We start from the raw sequence: 24,105 nt of genomic DNA, 5'->3' as shown, positions 1-24,105 counted from the left end.
TGATATAAAGTCTTGTTATTGATCATTAGAAATTTTTTTGTGATATAAAGTTGGTGTCATTAGATTCGTATTCAAAATTATGTACTTATGAGTAAAAGTTGTATAACCAAAATGAAATTAATAGGGTGATTTGGAGTTTAAGTATTGTAACAAAATGTGCAGGGAGTATTGTTTTTCTCTATTTTCCAACAGATTCGTCCATCTTTTGCGTGTCTTTAATTTGTATGAATTCCTTGAGGTCGTGCAGGTTATTGTTTAAAGAGTACTCCCTCCGTTCTAAATTATAAGTTATTCTAAAAATCTTGAAGAGTCAAAATTTTCTAAGTTTGATCAAATTAATACAACAAGATAATAATATTTATGATACTAATTAAGTATCATTAGATTTTTTGTTAGTTATATTTTTATAGTATATCTATTTGATGTCATAAATCTTTGTATTTCTCTTTATAATTTTGGTCAAATTTTAAAATAGTTTGACTCTTCAAGATTCTTGGAATGACTTATAATTTGAAACGGATGGAGTAATAAGCATAATTGTGACCGATACCAAACCAGTTGTGTGGCTTGTATTTTGTGGTTTTGCTATCGGTTGAAATGCACATTAGTTGAAATTAATGCCGTATACTACGTAAAAATCGTTTTCTATATATTTTCACTCTCCAACTGTTTTTCTATATCTTGTTTACACTCTAGAGAGCTATTTTCGCTATCTATATTTGGCTAACGAGAAATCCGAAATAGATGATGTCTATATTTGGATAACCATTTAGAGAAACTCTTGGAGGGTATTTTTTCATCGAAATCTCTATTTCTAACAATTGGGATGGATATAGACAATCTCTTAGAGTTGTTTAGCTATCAAAAACATCAAACTATCAAAACCATTCATATTAGCTATCGAATGGTTTTGCTAAGAGTTTGAATAACGTGGATACCACGCGACAGTGGTTTTACTGACTGACATGGACATCACATGGCAGTGGATCCATCTATCGGCCCTCCTCTCTCCTCTCTCCTCTCCTCTCCTCTCCTCTCCTATCTTCTCACCCTACGTGGCCGCCGCCCTCCCCCTGCACCTTTCCTGCTCGCCCAGCCAGCTTGGCCTTCGGCGGAGCTCCAGGTCGCCCTTGCGCTGTCCGCGCGCACTACACTCACCTTACATTGCTGTCACCACCACCTTAACTACATCTAGCAGCGGCGGTGACTCCACCCTGTCCTCCTCGTCACCACGTCCAACACCCCCTAGATGGCGGCTAGGATGCCGATGGCACACTCCCGCCTGCGGCCTGCCATCCCCTCCTCCAGCAGCATGACAAGAAGAGCGCTCGCAGCAGAGCTCGAGCTTGCCCGACTGGCAGTGCAGCAGGAGCGAGAAGGGCGGTGCAGAGCAGAGGAGAGGATAGAAAAGAGAGAGGAGGGCTGACAAGTGGATCCACATCATCCAAACCATCTAGCAAAATCATCTAATTGCCAAATATGAACGGTTTTGATAGTTTGGTGGCCAAGAATATCCGGTTTTAGAGTTGAATGACTAAAATCGAACTCGGTGGTAGTTGGATGCCTAAAAGTGGACTTTACCCCAAAACAAAAAGGAGAACAATAGCACAAAGAGACTGATAGTTTATCGTGTTTACAGGAATCGACTGTAATATTATTTCCAAATCTTCAAGCTAAATTTACCAAGAGGGAGAATGCTTCACGGATTCCTTAGCCCTTCGCGTCATTCCTATGCTTTATACAATTTGTGCAAAATATTTCCACCATATTACACGTACATATAGTATTGTGACTAGTGGAATTTAAGGCACGTTTTTCGCTAATAAACCAAGAAATCGCTGAGGCTGGCTGCTTCCTGCAGTCGGGAATCCAGGCAATTCAATAAATGTCTATCCTTGTCTCGGATAAATATCTGAAGATGGATATAGCAGCCAATTCTAGAACATGCTTTGAAACTTGCCTTGATCAGATAGCTCAATGCGAATGCTGAGAACCAATCCCAGGGTGAATGCTTGAGTTAAGGAAGAGAAGAAAGTGAAGACGGATGTAGCAAAAAAAAAAAAATGCAGATAGCCACAGTAAGTGCTGAATAAAGCTTCTTGCATTTTGCTCGTGAAGACTAGAAATTAATGGATCTTATGAGCTTTCAGGAAATATCGTCCGAATAAAATTCAGGAAGCGCTCCGAGTAGATATTGGGTTCCACGACAGATATTGACAATGAGTTATATTGGATGGACTTGTAAGTATGCTCAATCTTCTTCCTTAAGTTGTACTCCTGCAAGATATCAATTATTCCCAGGTAGAGCACCACATCATACACCTGACCAAATGAGTCGCTGTCATCATCTTTAGTGGTCTGTTCTGCTCTTGCAGGCATGTTAACCCCTAACTGGATCTGGAGCCTAATGAAGTGAATAGTTTCTTGTCAGCCTTCTGTGATGGTATACAATATACAACAATCCTTGTGAACTGGCACATAACGATAGAACTCACCTTGCGGTGCCTGTAAGCAAGAGATCTACTTCTTCAAAACTTGCACTTGATCGAAGACGGGCTCCCCTTATATGAGGACCAATAACTACAACATTTTGGCCACTAGCTCGCTGAACCAAAACCAATCCTTCAGAACAGTTCATAGCATCCTCCTCCAGAGCACCTACATGGCCTCAGAATGTTAACAATAAGTAAATGAAACATTAAAAGGAAAATCCTGTTGCAAAATAAGAAAAAAAAATTGGAGCATAGTATTAATTACATCTCAACGCAAAGTTATGCAGATTGGACTGTTTACATTGATAACATGGGTTGTAATGTTGACTGGACTTAGAAGAATTTGAAACTTAAAAGCAAATGAACAAAATGGTTTTTGGGTGAGTTGCAGGCCCATCATTTCTGTAACATTTTGGGGATCTTTTCACCTTTTCTTCTTAATATATTGATGCGCAGCTCTCCAGCGTGTTCGAGAAAAAATGAACAAAATGGTGGCAAAAGGTTTCTCATTGTCGAGCACACTAACTTGCAAGTTCTTGGAGGAGCCTAGTGATAAAGGGCATTCCCATACAACCGTGTTTATGTAGCTATAAGATTTATAAGCTACTGTACATGTCCAAACATTTTATTGTGCTGCATGGAATCAACAGTCAACACTAGTGCTTTTCCAGGAAAACTCCAGAGTAGTTTCAGCTTGTGCTTTACAATATCATGTTGTTGTGGGATACTAGAGGCATTGTGAACTTGTCATCAGCATGAGACCAAGTTCAGAGAAGGAAGAAACGAAGAGGTAATCAGACGGTACAAAAGTAGTGATGGAGAAAGATAGTGTAAGCAACTGAATGTACAATTTATCTAGTGGTCCGAATCTTTAGCGTTATGTAAGCGGAATGGAAGAGACATGTTATCAGTACCTGGATTCTGGAAACAGCCAACTAATTCACCAACTTATGGTATTACACGTTTAGATCTATCATCCTCTACTCCCCATCCAACAGGAACACAAACCGTAGGAAATGATTTTTGACAGGTTTCCGTAACACTATACCATGTCAAGAAAACGGTTCTTGTATTTACGTGCCAAAGGGTAAATGTATATGTACAAGATAGACAAGCCAAAGACCTAAATGCTACTACCTATGCAGGTAACTAAAATAGCTAAGCACACAGATAAGGTATGTTCATTCATAGATTAAGCATCTCAATGAGAAAAATATTAAGTTACCTTCTTCCGAAAGAACAGTGAGCCTATCTGGTACGATTGTCTGATTAAAGGATGCCTGTGTCCGCAGGTTTTGAGGAGCTCGATAATGGACGCCAAGAAGTAAGCTATAATCCATTATTGCATGATTCCTTAAAAATTTGCTATCAGTCTCAATTTGCCTACAGATAAAAAGATGATTACATCAAAGGTGCACGAACTCCAAAGAATACTGAAGAAATAGCATAATATTTGCAAGGTAAAATGCAAAGAAATAGCAGCCTTTTGTTTAAAAAAGTACTAATACAGAAATGAAATATGGCTGCTCTGAAACAATCAGAGATTTGGTTTCTTTTCATTTCAATTAGTAGGATTCTTTTCCTTGAAACAATTTATAACCATGCAGCTTTATAATGGAATATGCAATAGTGGAGAAACTTACTGTACATCAAATGACATTTTGGGTCAAACTTATTATATAAGCATATGGTAGTCGTAAATGATAAAGAATGACAGGACTGACACTTTCCAGCTAAAATATATGGTATACTTTACAAAATACTGCACTGTGATGGTGAAATTTCTAGCTACAAAGGATATGATGTACCTACCTGGAAGAAAAGGTACACGATTAGGTGGACTAAGTTTGGGGATGAGAACACAAATTTTTTTCATGCTGCAGCAACAAATAGGTACAGGCAGAACACAATTGCAAGCCTTGATAATTCTGAAGGGATACAAGTCACTGAACACTTTGAAAAATCAGCCCTGCTCTGGAAAGCATACAAGGCAAGAATGGGAATCTCATGTAACCCCCAGATGAGGTTCAATCTGACAAATTTTCTCCCTAGGTATTGTTGGCAGCCAAAATTGGCACTGCCGAAGGCCGACCGGTCTGATCGGTCTGGTCCTGTGTAATCCGAATCAGGTTAGATCTGAGTTGTAGAGTCCGTTTGTAACCCGATTTGGAAGGGGTACGTCCTCTCCGGCCTATAAATATAAAGGCCACGGCAGATTGAGGTGCTTCTACCCAATCGAATCAATCAATCTATAAGTTTCCTATTTTTCTCAAAACCCTAGTTTTTCCAACCTTGTGCTGCTCTTTGCTCGTCTCGACGGCGTTTAAGGACATCTTGAGTGGCCTACCGACCTCAAGACAATCCTAGATCTTCGAGCTCCGACGGGGTCTCTCCCGAGCTTGAGGTTCTAGGTCTTTGCGAAATTCTCTGCGCCCAACCGGTCTGACCAGTTGGCGCGACCGGTCTGACCGGTCGCCGGGGTCTTCGTTTGGTTGCGATCGTTGCGATCCTGTGCGTTCTAGCGCTTGTGTGTTGACCAATTCTGTGTCAACATATTTTTTGGCGACTCCGCTGGGGAAAGATCTGTATTCATCGGGCGCAATGGCCGGTGAGAAGGTTGACCCCAAGATAGATTCAACTCCCGTTGACATCAAGTACGAAGACATACCTGAGGAGACTCGCAAGCAATTCGAGGCTGCGTTCCAGAAGGAACAGGAGGAGGCCAAAAAGAGATTGCTTGCATGCTTTGGGAAGACTCGGCAAGGCATGTTCGAGAAGGAGAAGTTCGCCATGCCCATATTCGCGCCGCCACCGCCGAACCCATCTACTGCGACTACGGCTACAGCTGCTGCTTCATTTGCTTCCACTCCAAGAGAGGTAAGTTTTACCTTCGATTCTATTAAGCAGTTTGCCGATGCCTTTTTGAGTAGATTCGAACAGTCCCAAAAACTTACACAAGATATACTTCTGGACTTGAGTATACAAAATAAGGGTAAGAAAACTGTCAATGATTATTCTAATTTCCCCCCTATCCCTAGTCTTTCGGCCGCACCGTCAAGAAATTATCAGTATGGTATGCCGAAGAAATACTTCGCGGGACAGACACCCCCGCCAGGCTCAGTTCAGTCGTCCAAGGCCGAACCGGTCAGATCGGTCGCCCCGACCGGTCAGACCGGTGCCTCGGCGGGCGGACCGGTCAGACCGGTGCCATGGTTCTCGGTTCTGCGTCACAGCCACAAGTCGCGCCTCTTCCTACTTCAGCTTATACGAATTGGCAGATTTTGTGCTGCCATATACGACAAAGTCATACAGTGAACCTCTTTTTTCCCCCACCGTTGTCCAAAGATGTTTGGAATGATTGGCTTAGGGCCAATCCGCAATATGCCGCACAAACGATGTCCACTACTGATCCCGCGACACATCGTTTCGGCCAAACATCTACCAGTAACTATGAGGCCGATCTTGCTAGGATGAAGGAAGATCTGGCCGACATGTTTAAAGAAAAACTTGGTTTTGTTGCGGGTAGGAGTCGGCTATATCGTAGGTCGTACGTTGATGCTTTCGATTTAATTCCCTACCCCACTGGTTGGCGTGTTCCCGATTTTGTCAAGTTTAGTGGTGATGATAACCGGTCACTTGGGAGCATATTAGCCAATATATTGCTCAACTTGAGGAAGTCGGTTCTAGCAAGTCTTTGCGCGTTCGCATGTTTTCTTTGTCTTTGACTGGAACGGCTTTCTCTTGGTTTTCGTCGTTAGCTCCAACTCGATTCGTTCTTGGGACGAATTAGAGCAAAAGTTTCATGATCACTTTTATAGCGGGGATAATGAAACTAAGTTGACAGATTTGACATCAGTTAGACAGGGTAGAGATGAATCTATCCATGAGTACTTTAAAAAGTTTAAAGATATTAAGAACCGATGCTTTAATTTGTCACTTTCTGAAAAGGATTTGGTCGACTTGGCTCTTGCGGGTTTACATTCTAGCTATAGAAAAAAGCTTGATGGTTTGAGTTTTTATTCTATAAATCAGCTTCAGGCTAAAGCTTTGAGTCAAGAAACAAAGTTTAAAAAAGAAAAGGATACCTACAAATCCCATCGTTCAAACACTTATATTGTTGAATATGATTCCTATTCATTGGACGATGAGGATAAAGAGGTATATGCTGCTGAGTTTGTTTGGCCCACCTCGGCCAAACCATCTACTTGTACATCTCTCAAGCCGACTCAAAAGAATCGGCAAGACGAGATGAAATTTACTTTCGATGTGTCCAAGTGCGATCGTTTTTTGATGAATTATTAAGACTTGGGCACTTAAAGATTACTCATGTTATACTGCTGCTTGAGAAGCTAAAGCAGCGCGCTTATTGCAAATTTCATAATTCTTCATCTCATGCAACTAATGATTGTAATATATTTCATCGACAGATACAATCGGCCATAAATGAAGGACGATTGGCCTTTCCGGAGATGAAGATAGATAAAGCTCTATTCCCAGTTCATACCATTGATCTCAACAATACAAAGGTGCTGATTCGGCCGGATCAAGCCGAAGGTGCAAAGGGCAAGAACGTGATCATTGGTGATGATAGGCAGTTGACTGTTGATAACAAGATTCTGGCCAGACAGGTGATTCAGGAAAAGACTCCTGATGGGAAGAAGAATATGAGAATCATACTTAAGCCTCACACGCTCGGGAGGCAAGAAGGTTCTTCTTCAGGCGACCGGTCTGCATCTCAGCCGACACCGGTCAGACCGGTTTCTCCGACCGGTTAGACCGGTCCTGGCGGCCAATCAGACCGCTATGGTGGTCAGCCCCGGACATTCAAGCCAAAGTGTCCGGAAGTGGGTACGTGGAAGACTAATCAGCCAAAGGTGCAGGGCAAGCTTGCAAACCAGAAGCCTACCTTTGGCCAACTGTTGAACAAGTACTCAAAGGCCGTTCGAAACGATCGGCCCCTAAAAAGAGACCGAGGTCACCTCCGCGTCAAGGCGCGCCTTCATCTCCTAGGGGAGAATCAAGCAAGCGCAGGGGCGATGTGGTTACCTTATTCCCTCCTCAGCAGATGCAACCGATGTATGCTACAGTGCCATGGGTTCCACCGGCGTCGGATTCTCAGTTTCCCGCATGGGAGAACGGGGGATTTTGGATGCAATGCTATCCGATTCCGTATCCACCACACTTCCAGGGGAGGAAAGCTCTAGAGAACCTGTGTTTGACAGGTTGAAGCAGCCGGTTCACGACCGATTGGGACAGCACCAATCTGGTCAGGGGCAGAACCCCGGACCGGTTAGACCGGTCTCAGCAGAGGCCGGTCCAAGTTCATCTAGTTCGCTAAGAACATCGTGTCAAGGAGAAGAAGGACGAACCAGTGCTAATGCAAGTCGATTCTGAGAAGGCTCCAGCTGCTAAGATTGTGCAAGTTGAAGACGGGAAAGATAAAGCTCAAGATGCACAAGAGGGACCGGTGATCGTTGAGAAACCGGTCAACGTTTCTCAGAAGCTTTGTGTTGGCCAATGATCATGAGGCCAACAGCAGCAACCTCAAGGACCAAGACAAGGAGAAGTACTTTCAGCCTAGGTGGTGCCCGCCGGGATTGACACACACTCAGAAGAGGAAGTTGCAGCGTCTTCACCGCCAAGAACAAAAGGAAAATGAGGCGGAGAAGTTGAGGGATGAGCAGTTTGACAAGTACAGACCAAGAATCCCTCAAGGCATGGTGTGGTAGGTCAAGGCAGCTGACCAGCCCACAGGACCGGTCGGACCGCTCCAGCCGACCGGCCTGACCGGTGTCTTGGACCGGTTTGACCGCTCAGAGCAACCGGTCAGACCGGTCGACCCTGAGCCTGAGCAGAAGGCCAAAGAAGTGGTTCCTACTTCATCTCCTGGCGCATCTGAGGTTCTAACAGCTCCTTCTACAGCAGAAGACGAGGAGTTGTTTGATTATGATGCTTCTCCGAAACGCACAAATATGGAGATTAATGTTGTGCGCTTTTCTGATGACTATTGGGCGATTCCGGAGGAGACGACACATTTGGACTTTGGGCCCCGTGAAACTATATTTCAAAAGCCAAGGATTCAGATAATCACTTGAAGGCTCTATATGTGAGGGGGCATATCAACGGGAAGCCAGTTTCTCGTATGCTTGTAGATAGTGGGGCAATTGTCAACTTGATGTCCTATTCGCTTTACATGAAGCTCGGCGGGACGGACGAGGAACTCATCAAGACGAACACGACAGTCAGCGGTGTTGGAGGAGGTGATCCCATTGGTGCCAAGGGGGTTGCTTCGATGGAGTTGATCGTTGGAAGCAAGACGGTTGCAACGGCGTTCTTCGTCTCCGAGGTGCAAGGTAACTTCAACCTCATACTTGGATGTCATTGGATTCATGCCAATCAATGTGTACCATCTTTCTTACATCAGTTTCTTATTCAGTGGATCGGCGATGAAGTTGAGGTTGGTGATACCTCTTCTTGATACCTCTTCTACATCAATGAAGTTGAGGTGCATGGTGATTCCTCTTATTTCATTGGAACCGCCGATTCCGAGCTCATTGGTGCACATGATCACATCAAGTGCTTATCGGGCCTGGACTTGACCGATTACGACTTGATCGGTTGCATCAAGGAAGGTTTTGTCACTGCAGTCCTAAAGCCGATGGAGAATCGGCTACATTTACTTCTATGATGCAGCAGGGCAACAACACAGAGCCGACCGATCAGACCGCTACCGCTAACTGGTCAGACCGGTGCATCAGACCGGTCAGACCGATCCAGCGTAGAGTGGCTGCAGCAACGCATTGAGCACTATCGGGACAAGACGAACGATATGTGCGAGGCTATTGAAGACTTGGGTGGCTTAGATAAGTTAGGCCAAGGTTTTACGTCGGCTGATCCTTTAGAAAAGGTAGATATTGGAGATGGTTCTATTCCTAGGCCGACTTTTGTAAATGCAAATTTATCGGATGATTGTAAAGCCGATTTAATAAAGTTAAGAATATGTCGATTGTTTTGCATGGGAATACTCTGAGATGTCTGGTTTGAGTCGTAATTTGGTTGAGCATCGGTTGCCGATTAAGGCCGGTTTTAGATCTTATAAACAACCTTCTAGGCATTTTAATCCTGTTATGTATGACCGAATAAAAGAAGAAATCAATCGTTTATTAGAAGCTGGATTTATTCGGTCTTGTCGTTATGCGAAGTGGATCTCTAATATTGTGCCCGTTGAAAAGAAAGATTCGGGCAAGATTAGAGTATGCATTGATTTTAGAGATCTTAATAAAGCTACTCCTAAAGATGAATATCCTATGCCTATAGCCGATATGTTGATCAATGAGGCTTCTGGATATCGTGTTATCAGTTTTCTTGATGGTAATGCGGGTTACAATCAAATATTCATGGCTGAAGAAGATACGTCTAAAACGGCCTTTAGATGTCCTGGTTTCGTTGGTTTATTTGAGTGGGTTGTCATGACTTTTAGTTTGAAGAATAATAGTGCTACTTATCAAAGGGCTATGAATTTGATCTTCCATGATTTGATTGGCATTATATTGGAAGTTTATGTTAATGATATTGTGATTAAATCGGCTGGCTTGAGTCATCATTTGGCTGATTTGAGACTCGCTCTTGAGAGGATGCGTCAGTATGGATTGAAGATGAACCCGCTCAAGTGTGCTTTTGGTGTATCAGCTGGGAAGTTCTGGGGCTTCATTATTCATGAGAAGGGCATTAGAGATTGATCCGAAAAGGATTGAAGCTATGAAGAAAGTGGAGGCTCCTGCTTGCAAGAAAGACTTACAAAAGTTTCTAGGCAAAGTGAATTACTTGAGAAGATTTATATCTAATTTGTCCAGAAAGATAGATGCTTTTACTCCTATTCTTCGGTTGAAAAACGAGGCTGAATTTACTTGGGGTGAAAGTGATCGGGTGCTCTAGCCTAAGAGGGGGAGGGGGTGAATTAGGCACTAATAAAAACTTAGACCTATGGCTCCAACTAGTTTGCACAAAACTTAAACTAAAACATGCTATCTAGATGTGCAACTAGGTAGATCTAGTGTGAAACCCCTATCCCAAAAGAGTTTAGCAACCTATAGCCTTTCCTATCAAGAAATTATTCTATGAAAGTAAAGGCACACAAATTGCTAGTATGAAATGCGGAAGCTTAATGAACGGGATAGGAGATAGCAAACTCTTGACGCGGGTGTTTATCCCGTGGTTCAATTAGCCACAAAGGCACACCTACATCCACGTTGTTGTAGCACTCACTAAGAGTATTGCTACTCGGCCACCAAGTCTCTTCCGTGAACACAATCACGGTCACCTTGGCCCCGGGTTCCACTAAGGAGCTTCTCCACAAAGGATGGGGGTCTCCACGTCCCTCGCACAAAGTGTCGTCGCCGCTCCACACCAAGTCGGAGGGTCGATGACGTTGCCGGCGAGCTTCAAAGCTCCAAGGTGCCGGCGCACCAAGCTCTTGTTTTGGTTCACTAGAGAACCACAACACAAAGGCTCAAGGCCTTGCAATCACACTCACTAAAGCTAACCTTTACACAACACTCTCAAAGTGTGCTAAGGGCTAAGGATATGATCTTGATGCTCTTGTATGGCTTGGAGATGTTCTTGTGTGTGTGGGATGTCCAGCAACTCCAGCAAACTTCAAATGGCCGGGGTGAGGCGTATATATAGGCCACAAAGTCTTGTAACCGTTGCTCCAACGGTCAGCAGAAAATTTGTGTATCATCGGATGAACCGATGCCTCTGGATGGGGTAGCGTCGGTTCATCCGGTCACTCATAGCCTGAAGTAGCCGTTGAACTCTTGACAGCTGACGTCATTACACCGATGGTATGCACCGATGCTTCACCGGTTCAACCGGTGCTGAAGACTTGGCTCTTGCGCGACTTGCATCGTCTCTGGAACACAGTACGCCCAATGCACCGATGCCCCTTTTTGAACCATCGGTTCATCCGGTGCCTATAAGCTAACTTGGCTTCGATTCCCTTCTGCACCAAAATACCGTGGCGTCGCTTCTTCCGACAACCATCGGATGCACCGATGCTCATGTGTCGGTTCTTCCGGTGCTACCGACCGAAGAGCTTTCAGGGCGCTGCCCTGAGACCCGCGTCTTCTCTTTGTCATCACTTGAACCTAAAAGCCTGAGAATGATCATCTTAACAATCATATTAGTCAAAGTGTTGTGTGTGCATCAATCGCCAAAACAATATATTGAAATATGGCATGAGAGGCCATTTTTGCTAAGGGGGGCAGAACAGCAAGAGGCTTTTGAGAAGATCAAGAAGTATTTGTCTTCACCACCAGTTCTTAAGGCGCCTAAGAGAGGTATTCCTTTTAGGCTTCGTGTGGCTGCGGAAGACAAGGTTATTGGTGCTGTTTTGACTCAAGAAACCGGAGGAAGGGAGCATGTTATTACATATGTTGGCCGACGACTTATTGATGCGGAAACAAGGTATACATTTATTAAAAAATTGTGCTTATCATTATATTATGCTGGTACCAAGTTGAGGCATTACCTTTTATCAAGCACTTGCATAGTTACTTGTCAAGCCGATGTTATTAAGCATATACTACAAAAGCCGATTTTAAGTGGTAGAATCGGAAAATGGGCTTATGCACTTGTTGAATATGATTTGGCCTATGAGTCTTTGAGAGCTATTAAAGGCCAAATTGTAGCGGATTTCATTGTTGAACATCAGATTAGTGAAGAGCATGATTTGAAAGTCGGTTATGTTACTTGCACACCATGGAAGTTGTTCTTTGATGGATCGGCTTGTGATGATGGACAAGGGATTGGTGCCGTTCTAATTTCTCCGAATGGTACTATTTTTTAGTTCTCAAATCGATTAGAAGAAGAGCACACGAATAACCAAGTTGAGTATGAAGCACTTCTATTTGGCTTGGAGTTCTTGGAATCAATGGGCGTTAAACATGTGGAAGTTTATGGTGATTCACTTCTGGTGGTGCAGCAAGTATCCAAAATATACCAATGCTATAACGGTTCGTTAAATGCATATCTTGATAGATGCCTTGATATTATCTCTTGCTTTGATGAATTTGTAATCCGACATATTCCAAGAGATAGTAATAAGAAGGAAAATGCTCTGGCTCAGCAAGCATCTGGCTATGAGGTTACTAAAAATACTTTAACATGAGAAAGCCGATGCGAGCAACAGTTGAGTTACTGGTTCTGGATGAACCGGTCAGACCGGATGCTCCGACCGGTCTGACCAGTCTCTGGACCGGTCTGACTGGTCGGATTGCTGAAAATAGCAATTCGGACGATTCTTCCAAGATCAAAGGGAAGGCCGAGGTTGCTGATTGGAGGGTGCCTATTATGACATATTTAAAGGATCTTGGTCATGGTGCAGAGAAGAATATTCGGCATTTGGCATTTAAATACGTTTTGATCGACGATGAGCTTTATCGTCGAACCGCCGAAGATGTACTTCTCAAGTGCTTAGATTCTGATCAGGCCCGTGTTGCCATGGGGGAAGTTCACGAAGGCATCTTTGGTACGCATCAATCGGCTCCTAAAATGAAGTGGTTGCTTAGGAGAGCCAGTTTTTATTGGCCAACTATGATGGTGGATTGTTTTAGATATTATAAAGGGTGTGAAGAATGTCAGCGATTTGGTAATGTTCAGTTTGTGCCTACTGCGTTGTTACATTCTATTATTAAGCCATGGCCGTTCAGAGGTTGGTTGTTGGATTTCATTGGTCAAATTAATCCCCCTTCTTCAAAGGGACATCGTTTCGTGTTGGTTGCTACGAATTACTTTACTAAGTGGACCGAAGCAGTTCCTTTGAAAAATATGACACATCGGGAGGTAATTGAGTTTATTACAGAGCATACTATTCATAGATTCGGCATTCCTCAAACTTTGACAATGGATCAAGGTTCGTCTTTTATTTCAAAGGAGGTATGTGATTTTGCCGAGTCTTACAAGATTAAGATACCCAATTCATCTTGTTGGAGAGAATAATTGCCATGTATTCCTCCAAACCCTATAAGAGTGGGATATATAGTTCCTATACATGGGCCTCTATACATGGGCTCAATATACACCAACACCCCCCTGCAGTCTGAACTACCGACGCAGCGGTGTTCAAGACTGGACAACAAGAAAGCCAACACCTCCCCCCCCGCAGTCTGAACTGCCATCGCAGCGGTGTTCAAGACTGGACAAGAAGAAAGTACACGCAGGGCAAACACCCCCCCCCCCCCCCCCGTAGCCACAACTAGCCACCTGCTACATTGAGGCTGGAGCGAAACTCTGAGAAGGTCGAGGAGGGTAGTCCCTTGGTGAAGATGTCAGCAAACTGGGAGGTGGTCGGGACATGGTGTACCCGAACATCGCTGATGGCGACCCTGTCGCGCACGAAGTGCAAGTCGATCTCCACATGCTTCGTCCGCTGATGCAGAACGGGGTTGGTAGAGAGATACACGGCGCTGATGTTGTCGCAGTAGACGAGCGTGCTCTTGGCGAGCGGGCTGTGGAGCTCTGCCAAGAGCTGTCATAGCCAGGACGCCTCTGTCACGCCGTTAGCGACAGCCCGGTACTCCGCCTCGGCACTGGAGCGGGAGACAACCGGCTGCCGCTTGGACGACCAGGAGACCAGGTTGCCTCCCAGGAAGACAGCGTAGCCGGAAGTGGAGCGGCGAGTGTCCGGGCAGCCAGCCCAGTCAGTGTCGGTGTAGACCACCAGCTCAGCAGAGGACGAGCGGTGAAGCACCATGCCGAGGTCCACAGTGCCACAGACGTAGTGGAGGAGACGCTTCATGACAGCAAGGTGTGACTCCCAGGTATCATGCATATGGAGACATACCTGCTGAACAGCGTAGGTGAGGTCCGGCCTGGTGAAGGTGAGGTACTACAAGGCACCGGCCATACTCCAGTAGGCAGTAGGATCAGCCACAGGAGCACCCAGATCAGCAGACATCTTCGCCTGAGTGTCGACAGGAGTGGAGCAGTGCTTGCAATCAGTCATCCCAGCCCGCTCCAGAATATCGAGTCCATACTTCCACTGGTGAAGGAGGAGGCCAGACGGGCGAGGCTCAACAGTGACACCCAAGAGGTGGTGGAGTTGACCAAGATCCTTCATAGAAAACTCCTGCTGCAGAGAGTAGATGACACGCTCAAGCAACTGCTGACCGGAGGCGGTGAGCACAATATCATCAACATAGAGCAGCAGGTAGGCAGTCTCATCCCCACGGCGGTAGATGAACAGAGAAGTGTCAGCCTTGGCCTCGGTGAACCCCAAAGTCAGCAAGAATGTGGCGAACCGAGAGTACCAAGCCCGAGGAGCCTGCTTCAGACCATAGAGGGACTTGTTGAGCCGGCAGACCATATCCGGACGACTCGAGTCCACAAATCCCGCTGGCTGACTGCAGTAGACTATCTCCGACAGAGTGCCATGAAGAAACACATTCTTCACATCCAGCTGGTGCATAGGCCAGGAGCGAGAGAGTGCGAGCGAGAGGACCGTGCGCACCATAGCGGGCTTCACCACTGGACTGAAGGTCTCATCATAGTCCACACCAGGCCACTATGTGAAACCCCGGAGAACCCAGCGAGCCTTGTAGCGCTCCAGTGTGCCATCAGCCCGACACTTGTGCGGCCAGATCCACTTGCTAGTGATCACATTGCAACCAGACGGACACGGCATGAGGTCCCACGTCTGGTTGGCAAGGAGAGCCACGTACTCATCTTCCATCGCGTGACGCCAGTGAGGATCCGCCAAGGTGTTGCGGACATAGGAGGGTACCGGAGAGACTCGCAGCTCCCCCTCGGTGGCGGAGAGAGTCGCGGCCTGAGACGCCATCCGCCGAGTCATGGGATGGATATGTCGAGGATCCCGATGGACGACTGGTAGGTGGTACACCGCCGGCTCAGCTCGAGAGCGATCCAGCGGAGGCGGCAGCGGCGACGGCTCCGGTGTAGGTGTCGCAGGAGCCTCCGGAGCCGGAGGCGGCGCCGGTGTCGGTGCCAACCGATGCCGGTACACCTACACCGGCTGAGCGTACCGCGGCGGTGCCGGTGTCAGCGCCGAACGACGCTGGTACACCTACACCAGCTGAGCGTACCGCGCAGGTGCAGGAGGAGGCACCGGGGCCGTGCGTGGCACAGCAGGAGACCCCGGAGCCGTGCACGGCACGACAGGAGGTCCTGGGGCCGTGCGTAGCACGACTGCGGGCACCGGGGCTGCGCGTGGCACGAAATCGGGAACCGGGGCTGCACGTGGCACGACTGCGGGAGCCGGAAGCGGTGCCGATGTGCTGGGAAAACCTGCAGGGAAAGGGCAGACAGGTAAAGGTGGCTGAACCACTGGTTCAGTCGGAAACAGGAACTCCAACTCGGGGTCTGGAGAAGGTGTGGAGAAGTTGGAGTAGGGGAAATCCGACTCGTCAAACACGACGTGTCGGGAGATCAGGACGCGGCGAGAGGTGAGGTCAAGGCATCGGTACCCCTTGTGGTCAGGGGAGTAACCAAGAAACACACAAGTCGAGCGAGGCGCCAGCTTGTGAGGAGCAGTGGCGGAGATGTTAGGGTAACATGCACACCCGAAGACCCGAAGGTGGTCGTAACGAGGAGGGGTACTGAAGAGAGCGTGGTGTGGAGTGGGAGCAGGAGAAGCAGTGGACGGAAGGTGGTTAATCAAGTAGGTGGCGGTGTGGAGGCTCTCGGCCCAGAAGCGCGGGGGCAGAGAGGCCTGGATCAGAAGGGTGTGCACGACGTCGTTCATCGTGCGAATCATCCGCTCAGCCTTGCCGTTCTAGGGAGAGGTATATGGACAAGACATACGCAGCTGAACACCCCGAGAGTGGAAGAAAGAACGGGAGGTGGAGTTGTCGAACTCACGCCCGTTGTCACACTAGACGGCCTTAATGGTGAGGCCGAACTGAGTGGACACCCATTCAAAGAAGTGGAGGAGAGTGGGGAAGGTCTCAGACTTGGCACGCAAAGGAAAAGTCCAAGAGTCGTGTGAGAAATCATCGACCACCACCAGATAGTATTTGTATGCAGAGAGGCTGAGAACAGGAGAGGTCCACAGGTCACAGTGAATAAGGTCAAAGGCATGTGTCGCATGCGAAGAAGAAGAGGAAAAAGGAAGCCAAACATGATGACCAAGCCGGCATGCATGGCAGAGGTACTCAGCAGGAGCCCTAGTACTAGGAACATCGGCACTACGACTAAGCTGAGCCAGAACATCGCGGCCAGGGTGACCAAGACGGCGGTGCCAGGTGGTGGAAGACGGTGTCGCGGCAAAATCGGCAGACGTAGAAGGCGAGAGTGGTGCAGTGGAAGACGGAAGGCGAATGGTGTAAAGGGGCGTCGTGCTGTCACACCGGAGGAGCGGACACTAGGAGGCCGAATCCTTTACAGTGAGGCTAGAAGAGTCAAACTCGATGGAACAAGAGTTGTCAGCTGTAAACTGACGAATAGAAAGAAGGTTATGAACCATCCGAGGAGCAACAAGGACATTGGGAAGACGAAAAAAATCAGGAGTAGAACCGACGGCGGTGACAGGAAGGCAAGACCCATCGCCAACCATGATGGAAGAAGGACAAGAGGGGTGTGGGGGTCGGACAGAGGAGAGGATATCAGCATCAGGGTGGTGTGGAAAGAGACACCCGAGTCAGCGATCCACTTGGTGCTGACCGGCGGCGTCCGCCCCAGGCCAGGTCGGCTGCTGGCTGTGCTGAGTGGGCGGGGTCCAGAAAGGCGCAAACAGGGGAGCAGCACCGGCGAACATGGCTGCCGGCTGGGGCTAAGAACTAGCCCCCCTGACCCTAAAATGGCCACATCGGGATGCGCCCTGACCATGGGGCACTGAAGGATGGCCAGGGCGAACCTCCAGGGGCAGGAGCAGGAGTGGGAGCCGGAGTCGGGTCCGGAGTGTTTCGACGGCCTCCACCAATACAACCCGGAGCCGGAGTAGTGCCGTCAGCAGCACTACCACCCCCCCCCCCCCCGCGGCCTCCCCCACCCCCGGTCTGGCCGGTGAGAGGAGCACCAAGGAGGAGGTCGGGCGGGTCGATCCGGGTTCCAGATCCAGAGGGCAGAGTCTGGTGGTAGGACGAAGCACCGTGCTCGGGGAAGAGGACGACAGGCTAGTTGCCGGAGGAGACAATGAGGTACTGTTCCGCCTCGGTGACCCAATGAGTGAGAGCTTCAGCCGCGGAGCACTCACGCTCCCAAGCGAGGGCCGCCGCACGGACCTGCTCCTGAGCCACCGAAAACTCGGACTTGGCGGCGAGGAGTGCCGAGGCATCGGCCTGCTACCCACGGAGGGCGGCGGCTACACCGGCGCGGAGGGCGGCGGCGGTCGCGGTGGCGTCCAGGGCGGCCGCGGCGGTGCCCTCGTTGTGCGCGGCGCTCGCTCCTGGGCCGCCCGCGCCCCCGTCCAGGGCAGCGACGGCGGCGGCGGCAGCTGTGGCCCCCGCGCCCTGCCCATCCTGGGCGGCTACGGCGTCGGCGTAGGTTCCGCGGCGGCCGGCGCACGCGGCCAAGGTCGGCAGCCTAGGGCGACAACGGCGCGCGGGGCCACTAGGAGGAAGCGCCAACGTAGCGGTGGCGCGTGCGTCGCGCGAGGCCGGGCGATGCCGGCACCGGCCGTGCAGGAGCACGTGCGGGCGCTGCGCCGCGTGCAAGAGGGCGGCGGCTGCAGTGCTGCACGGGCAGGGGCACGCGTGGGACAGGGGCGGCGAGGCGTGAGCGGCGGCGTATGGGGCCGCGCCCGCGCGCGTGCCCTAGGCAGCGGCGGCGGCGGCGGCCAGATCCGCCCGTGCAGGAGCAGAGCAGGCGCCTGGGGCAGCGGCGCCGGCAGTAGGGGCCGGCCACGCACCTGGGCGACGGAAGTGGTGCCAGCAGTGGCCGCGCCCGCGCCTGGGCCGACGGTGGCGGCAGCGGGGGCCGGCCCCGCGCCTGGGGCGGCGCCGGTGGTGCCAGCAGGGCAGACGGCGGCATCGGCCCAGCCGTCAAGATCCGCCCACGCGGGAGCAGAGGAGGAGAAGGGGAGGGGAAGGAAGTGTAACACCCTAATTCAAATTTCAGTAATTAATAATAAATTTAATTGGATTTATTTAATTTTCTAGGATTTAATTTGTTTAGCCTTGCATTTATAATTTATTTTTGCTTCCTAAAGTAATTAAAATTTATTTTAGGGCTAAAATGTGTGTGCATTCATGCTGGTGCATTGTTTTATTTGTTTGAGTGCATAGGAGTTTGAATTCAAATTCGATTTGAATTCAAATAGATTTGATATGATTAGAAATAGAAAAGAAAAGAGAAAGAAAAAGGAAAGAAGAAATCCAGCCCAGCAACCCGAAGCGGCCCGGCCCGGCCCTTTTCCCAGCCTTTTCCTCCTCCTTCCCTTCCCAGCGCTCGGCCTAGCCCGCGTTTCCTTTCCTTCCCTAGCAGCCCACCTTTTCCCCTCGCAGCCCAAGCCAGCTCCTTTCTTTTCCTTCTGCGCGGCCCGTGCTCCTCTCTTCCGCTTCGGCCCAGCATCGCCGCGCACGGCACCCCGCTCCGCAGCAGCTTCCGCTCTGGCCCACATTCGCACCTCAGCCTACTCCGGCTCAGCCCGCGTTCGCGCCCGTGCGGCTGACCGGTGGGCCCCGCTTGTCGGCGCCACTCTCCCGCAAACCATGCGCCCGTCGCCTCGCTCTGGGTCTGCCGTCCGGACCCACTTGTCGGCGCCTCTCCTTTCCCCTTCCTTCTTCTCCACGCGCTGACTCCCTCCTCTATTTCCGCCCGCTCCGCCGTGAGCTCCGCTCCGCTCACCCCGCTGCCCTGTGGACCACCCAACCTCGCAAGACCCGCTGGCCAGCCTCATCCGAGCTCCCTCCTTCTAGAAGTTTCGCCACCAGAGCCAGGGATCATGCACGCGGGCGTTGCGCGATCCGCCCTCTGCGCAGATCACGGCCGTGATCGCCGTAGCCTCCCCGAGTGCGCGCACGCCCGGATCACCGGCCTTTCCCTTTTTATTTTGGCCCCGTGACCCTCCCGTGCGCACCACACCACCGCGGCCGCCGCCCAGAACCCCAGCACCACTGCCCTGTTCCACTCCGCCGTGCCCCGTGCGTTGCGCCGCCGTGGCCACACCGCTACGCCACACCCTAGCCTCTGCCAACCCCCGCGACATCTTCGCCCCGACGTCAGGAAGCTCCCCGAGCCGGACAATTTCGACCACCGCTTCCCCAGTGGCTGGAATTGAGCCAACACCACCGCAGGTGACCTTATCCGCGGTCTCAATTCGTTGCCACCGGTGAACTTCACGCCTTCTTGACCCACTTGGTCGCTTCGCAGGATGACCCCGCGTCACTACCACGCGGCCTCTCCCCGTGCGCCACCGACCTGCCAAGCTTGGAACCGCCGCGGATCCTCGTCGCCGGCCGCCGCTGCGTCACGCCCCCGCCCGTTCCAAGCCTCGGTGAGCACCGTACCATCGTCCTCCTTCTTTTGTGCTAGGATTCGAGGACCATAGTGTACCCCTGCGGCCGGAACACCACACACCGGCGAGCGCCACCGCGCAAAGCCGCCCCTGCTGCCGCGCACACCATCCCGGGCTCCGTTTCCCCAACATGAGCGCACAGGTGGATCACGCATGCTGTATAGATCACGCCTGACCCAAATCCCGGTCGAAACAACCCTCGGAGCATCGAGTTTGCGAACTCCGGCGAGTTCCTAGCACGGCGCCGCCGCGGGACCTCTGTCCCGGCGAGCCCTGCCGCCGCCGTCGATCGGATCGGTCCTGGACCGCCCGATCTGGAATGGACGCGCGTGATTAGATCGCCTTTGGATCTGATCTAAGCCGCGAGATCTCGATCCAACGGATCAGATCTGCAGATACCGGTTCGGCCTGTCAGTTTTGCTAAAGAGCCACTGCAGTTTCCAGTAATTAACCCGCAGTCTACCCACGTTCAAAAGTATTTCTAGTTAAGTCCTGTTTTTAGCGTTTCAGCCCTTGAGCTTTCCAATTTTTGAACCCGCCATCCAGCCTTAGTGTTTTTGTGAGTTAGACCACAGATCTAAGGTTTAATTATATTTTAGTCCCTTGTTTTTGCAGAAAGACCCCAGAAACTTAGTTTTCTTGCAGAAAAGCCCCTGGACCTTGTTTTAAGCGTAGTTTTCACGTTCTAGCTCCGTTTTAGGCGTTCTTTATGTCCACGCGATCGTTGTAACACGTAGAATAGTTCTAGCTTAGTTTTGTTTGCAATTTTCATGTATTGTTGTACTGTTTCTTAGTGTTTGCTCTTATTTGCATGTATGTTTATATTGTTGCCTTGTTTCTGGCCATGTGTTCGTGAGTAGACGTTGAGCTACCGGAGGAGCACCAGTACCAGTACCCGGAGCAGCCACCTTCTTTTGAGCAGTTTGAGCAGTAGGAGCAGTTTGAGGAAGGCAAGTATAACATGAACAACACCTATCACTTTAATTACATTTTCATACTACATTTTAATACTGTATGCCTATAAGGACTTTCCTAGCCACTTTATATCCTTTATATATCCCTTGGGTTGCATTTTGGTTAGTTGTGCTAGGTGCCGCGCTTGGTCCCTTTTAATTAATTTCATTAATGGTATATGCAACTTAATTCTGGTAGTGGCCTGTTTGAGTGGCTCACGTCTCGTTAAAAATTGGTTTTTCTAGAAACTTGGTTTAGGGGGCTCGCACTGTGTTTTGTGCTAGCTACTCTCCATAAGGACCGTACGTCATTAGAGCGACAACCTGGGACAACCGCGCAACCACAAGACTGGAATGGGACGGTCTTGGCTTACTAATTAGGTCATTTTGGTTCGGGAGTAACTTACCGACGGGGCAAGAGGGGGGTCGAGCTTCAATGGTGTTGGCGCTCCTTAAGTACCCATTTTACTATATGATTAGGAGTCATTTTGGTAAATTCTTCGGGATGATTCATGTACTAACCCGCCACTTGGCACCCGAACTTGACCGTTTTCGATTTTGTCCTGGATTTTGGAGCATGTTGCATTTTGACAGGAATTTGGACATTTTCGGAGATGTTTTGACACATGGTTACAACTAGGCTAAGATGAGGAATAAAAGGAAGATTCAACACACAAAAGATGGGACCGAAAGGGGCCAGAAAAGGCCCACGCCGGCCGGCCTGGAGTCCTTGGGCTGGCCGGCCTAGCCCTTTTCGGAGTCCAATCAATCTCGGTTTTCTTCAGCACGAAGTATGCGTCAACCCTAATCTATGTTTTACCAAAACCACCGACCATATCTGCCTATAAATACCCCGAAGCCGCCGTCAAAGAGATATAACCATAGAGGGATCGCAGAGATCGCAGAAAAGAGCATCTAGAGATACATTCGAGTTAGACACAAGAGAAAGACGACACCGGAGGCCTCATCGTCCCTCGGCGCCACTGCAAGTTGGAGGACAGCAAGGGATCCATCCCTTGCCGGAGATTTCACCACCATGATCGACTACGCTTCGCTTAGCTTCTTGGGGTAAAGTCCTCGTTTGTTCATGGGGTTGTAAGGAGATCTTGAGTTGTAATTGCCGAATCCTTTATGAGATTGATCTATCACGATTCTTGTTGATGATGCTTTGATGCTTAATAGTTCGTGACTTGGCTTTGGGTTTGCTTTGCTCGTGCATGGTTTACTTAGATTACATCAACTATCGTGTTCTTGTTGATTCGTTACCGATTATCCTCGTGTAGTGACAGTATGCGGGAGGGAAAGGTTTTGATCTTGGAACACACCTTTGGTAGATTAGATCCGTTCTTCGTTGCTTGGCGATTACATCTCTAGTGATCCTAGACCCTATGGACAAATGCTCTTCATATCTTGTGCACACATCTATCATTGCTCACTAGTCTAGATTAGATTAGATTGGTTAGATTAGATCTATTTCACACTCATACACTCAATATAGATATTTTACCAACATCATTAGTGCTTAGTTAAGCATAGTAATACACTTGTTCCGTGGATTGATAAACCTAGGGGGAATACTCTAAGAGAAAAGCTACACGATCTGTGCGCTTGCGGTACGTAAATTGGCGCTTTAAGAAGCGTCAACAAGCTTTTCTGGCGTCGTTGCCGGGGAACAAGCGATTTTGCTACGTTTAACTTTGTATTAATTTTGTTGGTTACTAACACCTAACCTTTTCTCTAGAAAATTTTTGTTTTCTTGTTTTTGTTTTGATTGTCTAGATGTGCCATCTCATTCAACACATGGAGGAAGGAGAAAAATCATTAAGGGATTATGCAAGCCCGCGATCGGAGGACTTCGACATGCAAAAATCAGATTCGGTGTTGCGAGCCACCGAGTACGAGATCAAGCCTCAAATCATCAAGATGGCTGCGGCAAACCCCTTTAGAGGAGATGAGACGGACAACCCATATAGACATATCAAGTGGTTCACAATGCTATGCAACACGGTACAACAAGACGGAGTTTCGCTAGCTTGGTTTAGATGGAATCTTTTCCCATACTCACTTGCGGAAGAAGCGAGAAGATGGTTTGCACTTGCATCCTTCGAGGTAAAATGAAATTGGGATGACTTGATGAAGAAATTTTGCGAGCGGTTCTTTCCGTTAAGCAAGGTTCAACATATTCGGAAGCAAGTGATCAACTTCACGCAAGGAGAAGAAGAAGGGATAGATCAAGCATGGGATAGATTCAATGGATTGATTGAACAAGGACCGAAGCTCGGATTTTCCGGTGAAGTACTCTTGCATACCTTTTATTTTTCCCTAACCCCCGAGTGCATGCAATTTGTTCAAATGTGTGCAGGAGGAGATCTCATGGAGAAAACACTCACGGAAGCCGCCCAACTCCTACAAAAAATCAGCAAGGGTGCGGCCATGCGAAGAGATTGGGAAAAACGATGTTCGGCAAGCTCCGAGGAAGAATCTCAAGTGCGGGTGCTTGCTGGAATTTTCAGAAAAGAGGCATCGGAAGTGAAGGAAGAACAACCGAAGTATGGAAAAGTCATAGAGACAAACCACGATGAAGAAGCATCAATCCGGAGTGCAACAAAAGACGACCCAGAAAAGAAAGGAAGAACCATGGGCACCGCCAAATCGCTAAGGGAATTCGAGCAAATGGATTGGATACCAATTGACTTCGGAAGATTGTTCGACAAAGCAAGACCGCATCCAAATCAGCGAGGAATGGCGAAGGTGATAGCGGAAGACTTCCCACCGGATAATCACACGGGATATACATTTGGCAAGGAATCGGCCGGTGATATTATTCGGAAACTTTTTGAAGAAAAAGAGGAAGAGATTGACTTAGACGAAGTGCTGGAGATCAAAAGGACCCTGGGAGTGAACTCGGAATCGTCACCCTACGCACACATAGCCCAAGTATATGCGATTGGAAGCGATCAAGGCGAAGGTAATCCATCACCCACACCTCGTGTTGATTGCATGATAGACAGAACAAAATGTTGCAATGTTTTATGTGACGTTGGCGCCCATGTTAGTGTGATGAGTTCCAAAGTTTATGTTGAGCTTTTTAACGAAACATCGAACCTAGATACCACAATCATTAAATTGATCATGGGAGATGGTAGACTTATCAAACCGCTAGGAGTGCTTAGAAATCTAAATGTTGCTA

General features: G+C 48.7%; 1 protein-coding gene across 1 annotated transcript in view; it reads right to left on the bottom strand.

Annotated features, from left to right (window-relative positions):
- Positions 1-1,992: 1,992 nt before the first annotated feature.
- The window catches only part of LOC120668957 (phosphatidylinositol 4-phosphate 5-kinase 9-like), a 40,210-nt gene continuing 18,097 nt past the window's right edge, over positions 1,993-24,105 (bottom strand). The window contains exons 6-8 of the mRNA XM_039948785.1: positions 3,718-3,875; positions 2,496-2,658; positions 1,993-2,404 (exon numbers count right to left, since the gene is read on the bottom strand). Coding sequence (XP_039804719.1) covers positions 2,137-2,404; positions 2,496-2,658; positions 3,718-3,875 — 589 coding nt within the window. The 3' untranslated portion in view covers positions 1,993-2,136. The remainder of the gene's footprint in view (positions 2,405-2,495; positions 2,659-3,717; positions 3,876-24,105) is intronic.

The sequence above is a fragment of the Panicum virgatum genome, chromosome 4N (assembly GCF_016808335.1).
Source record: "Panicum virgatum strain AP13 chromosome 4N, P.virgatum_v5, whole genome shotgun sequence".
Lineage (NCBI taxonomy): Eukaryota > Viridiplantae > Streptophyta > Magnoliopsida > Poales > Poaceae > Panicum > Panicum virgatum.
Note: the sequence above shows the minus strand (reverse complement) of the source record. Positions and strands in the feature narration are given on the sequence as shown.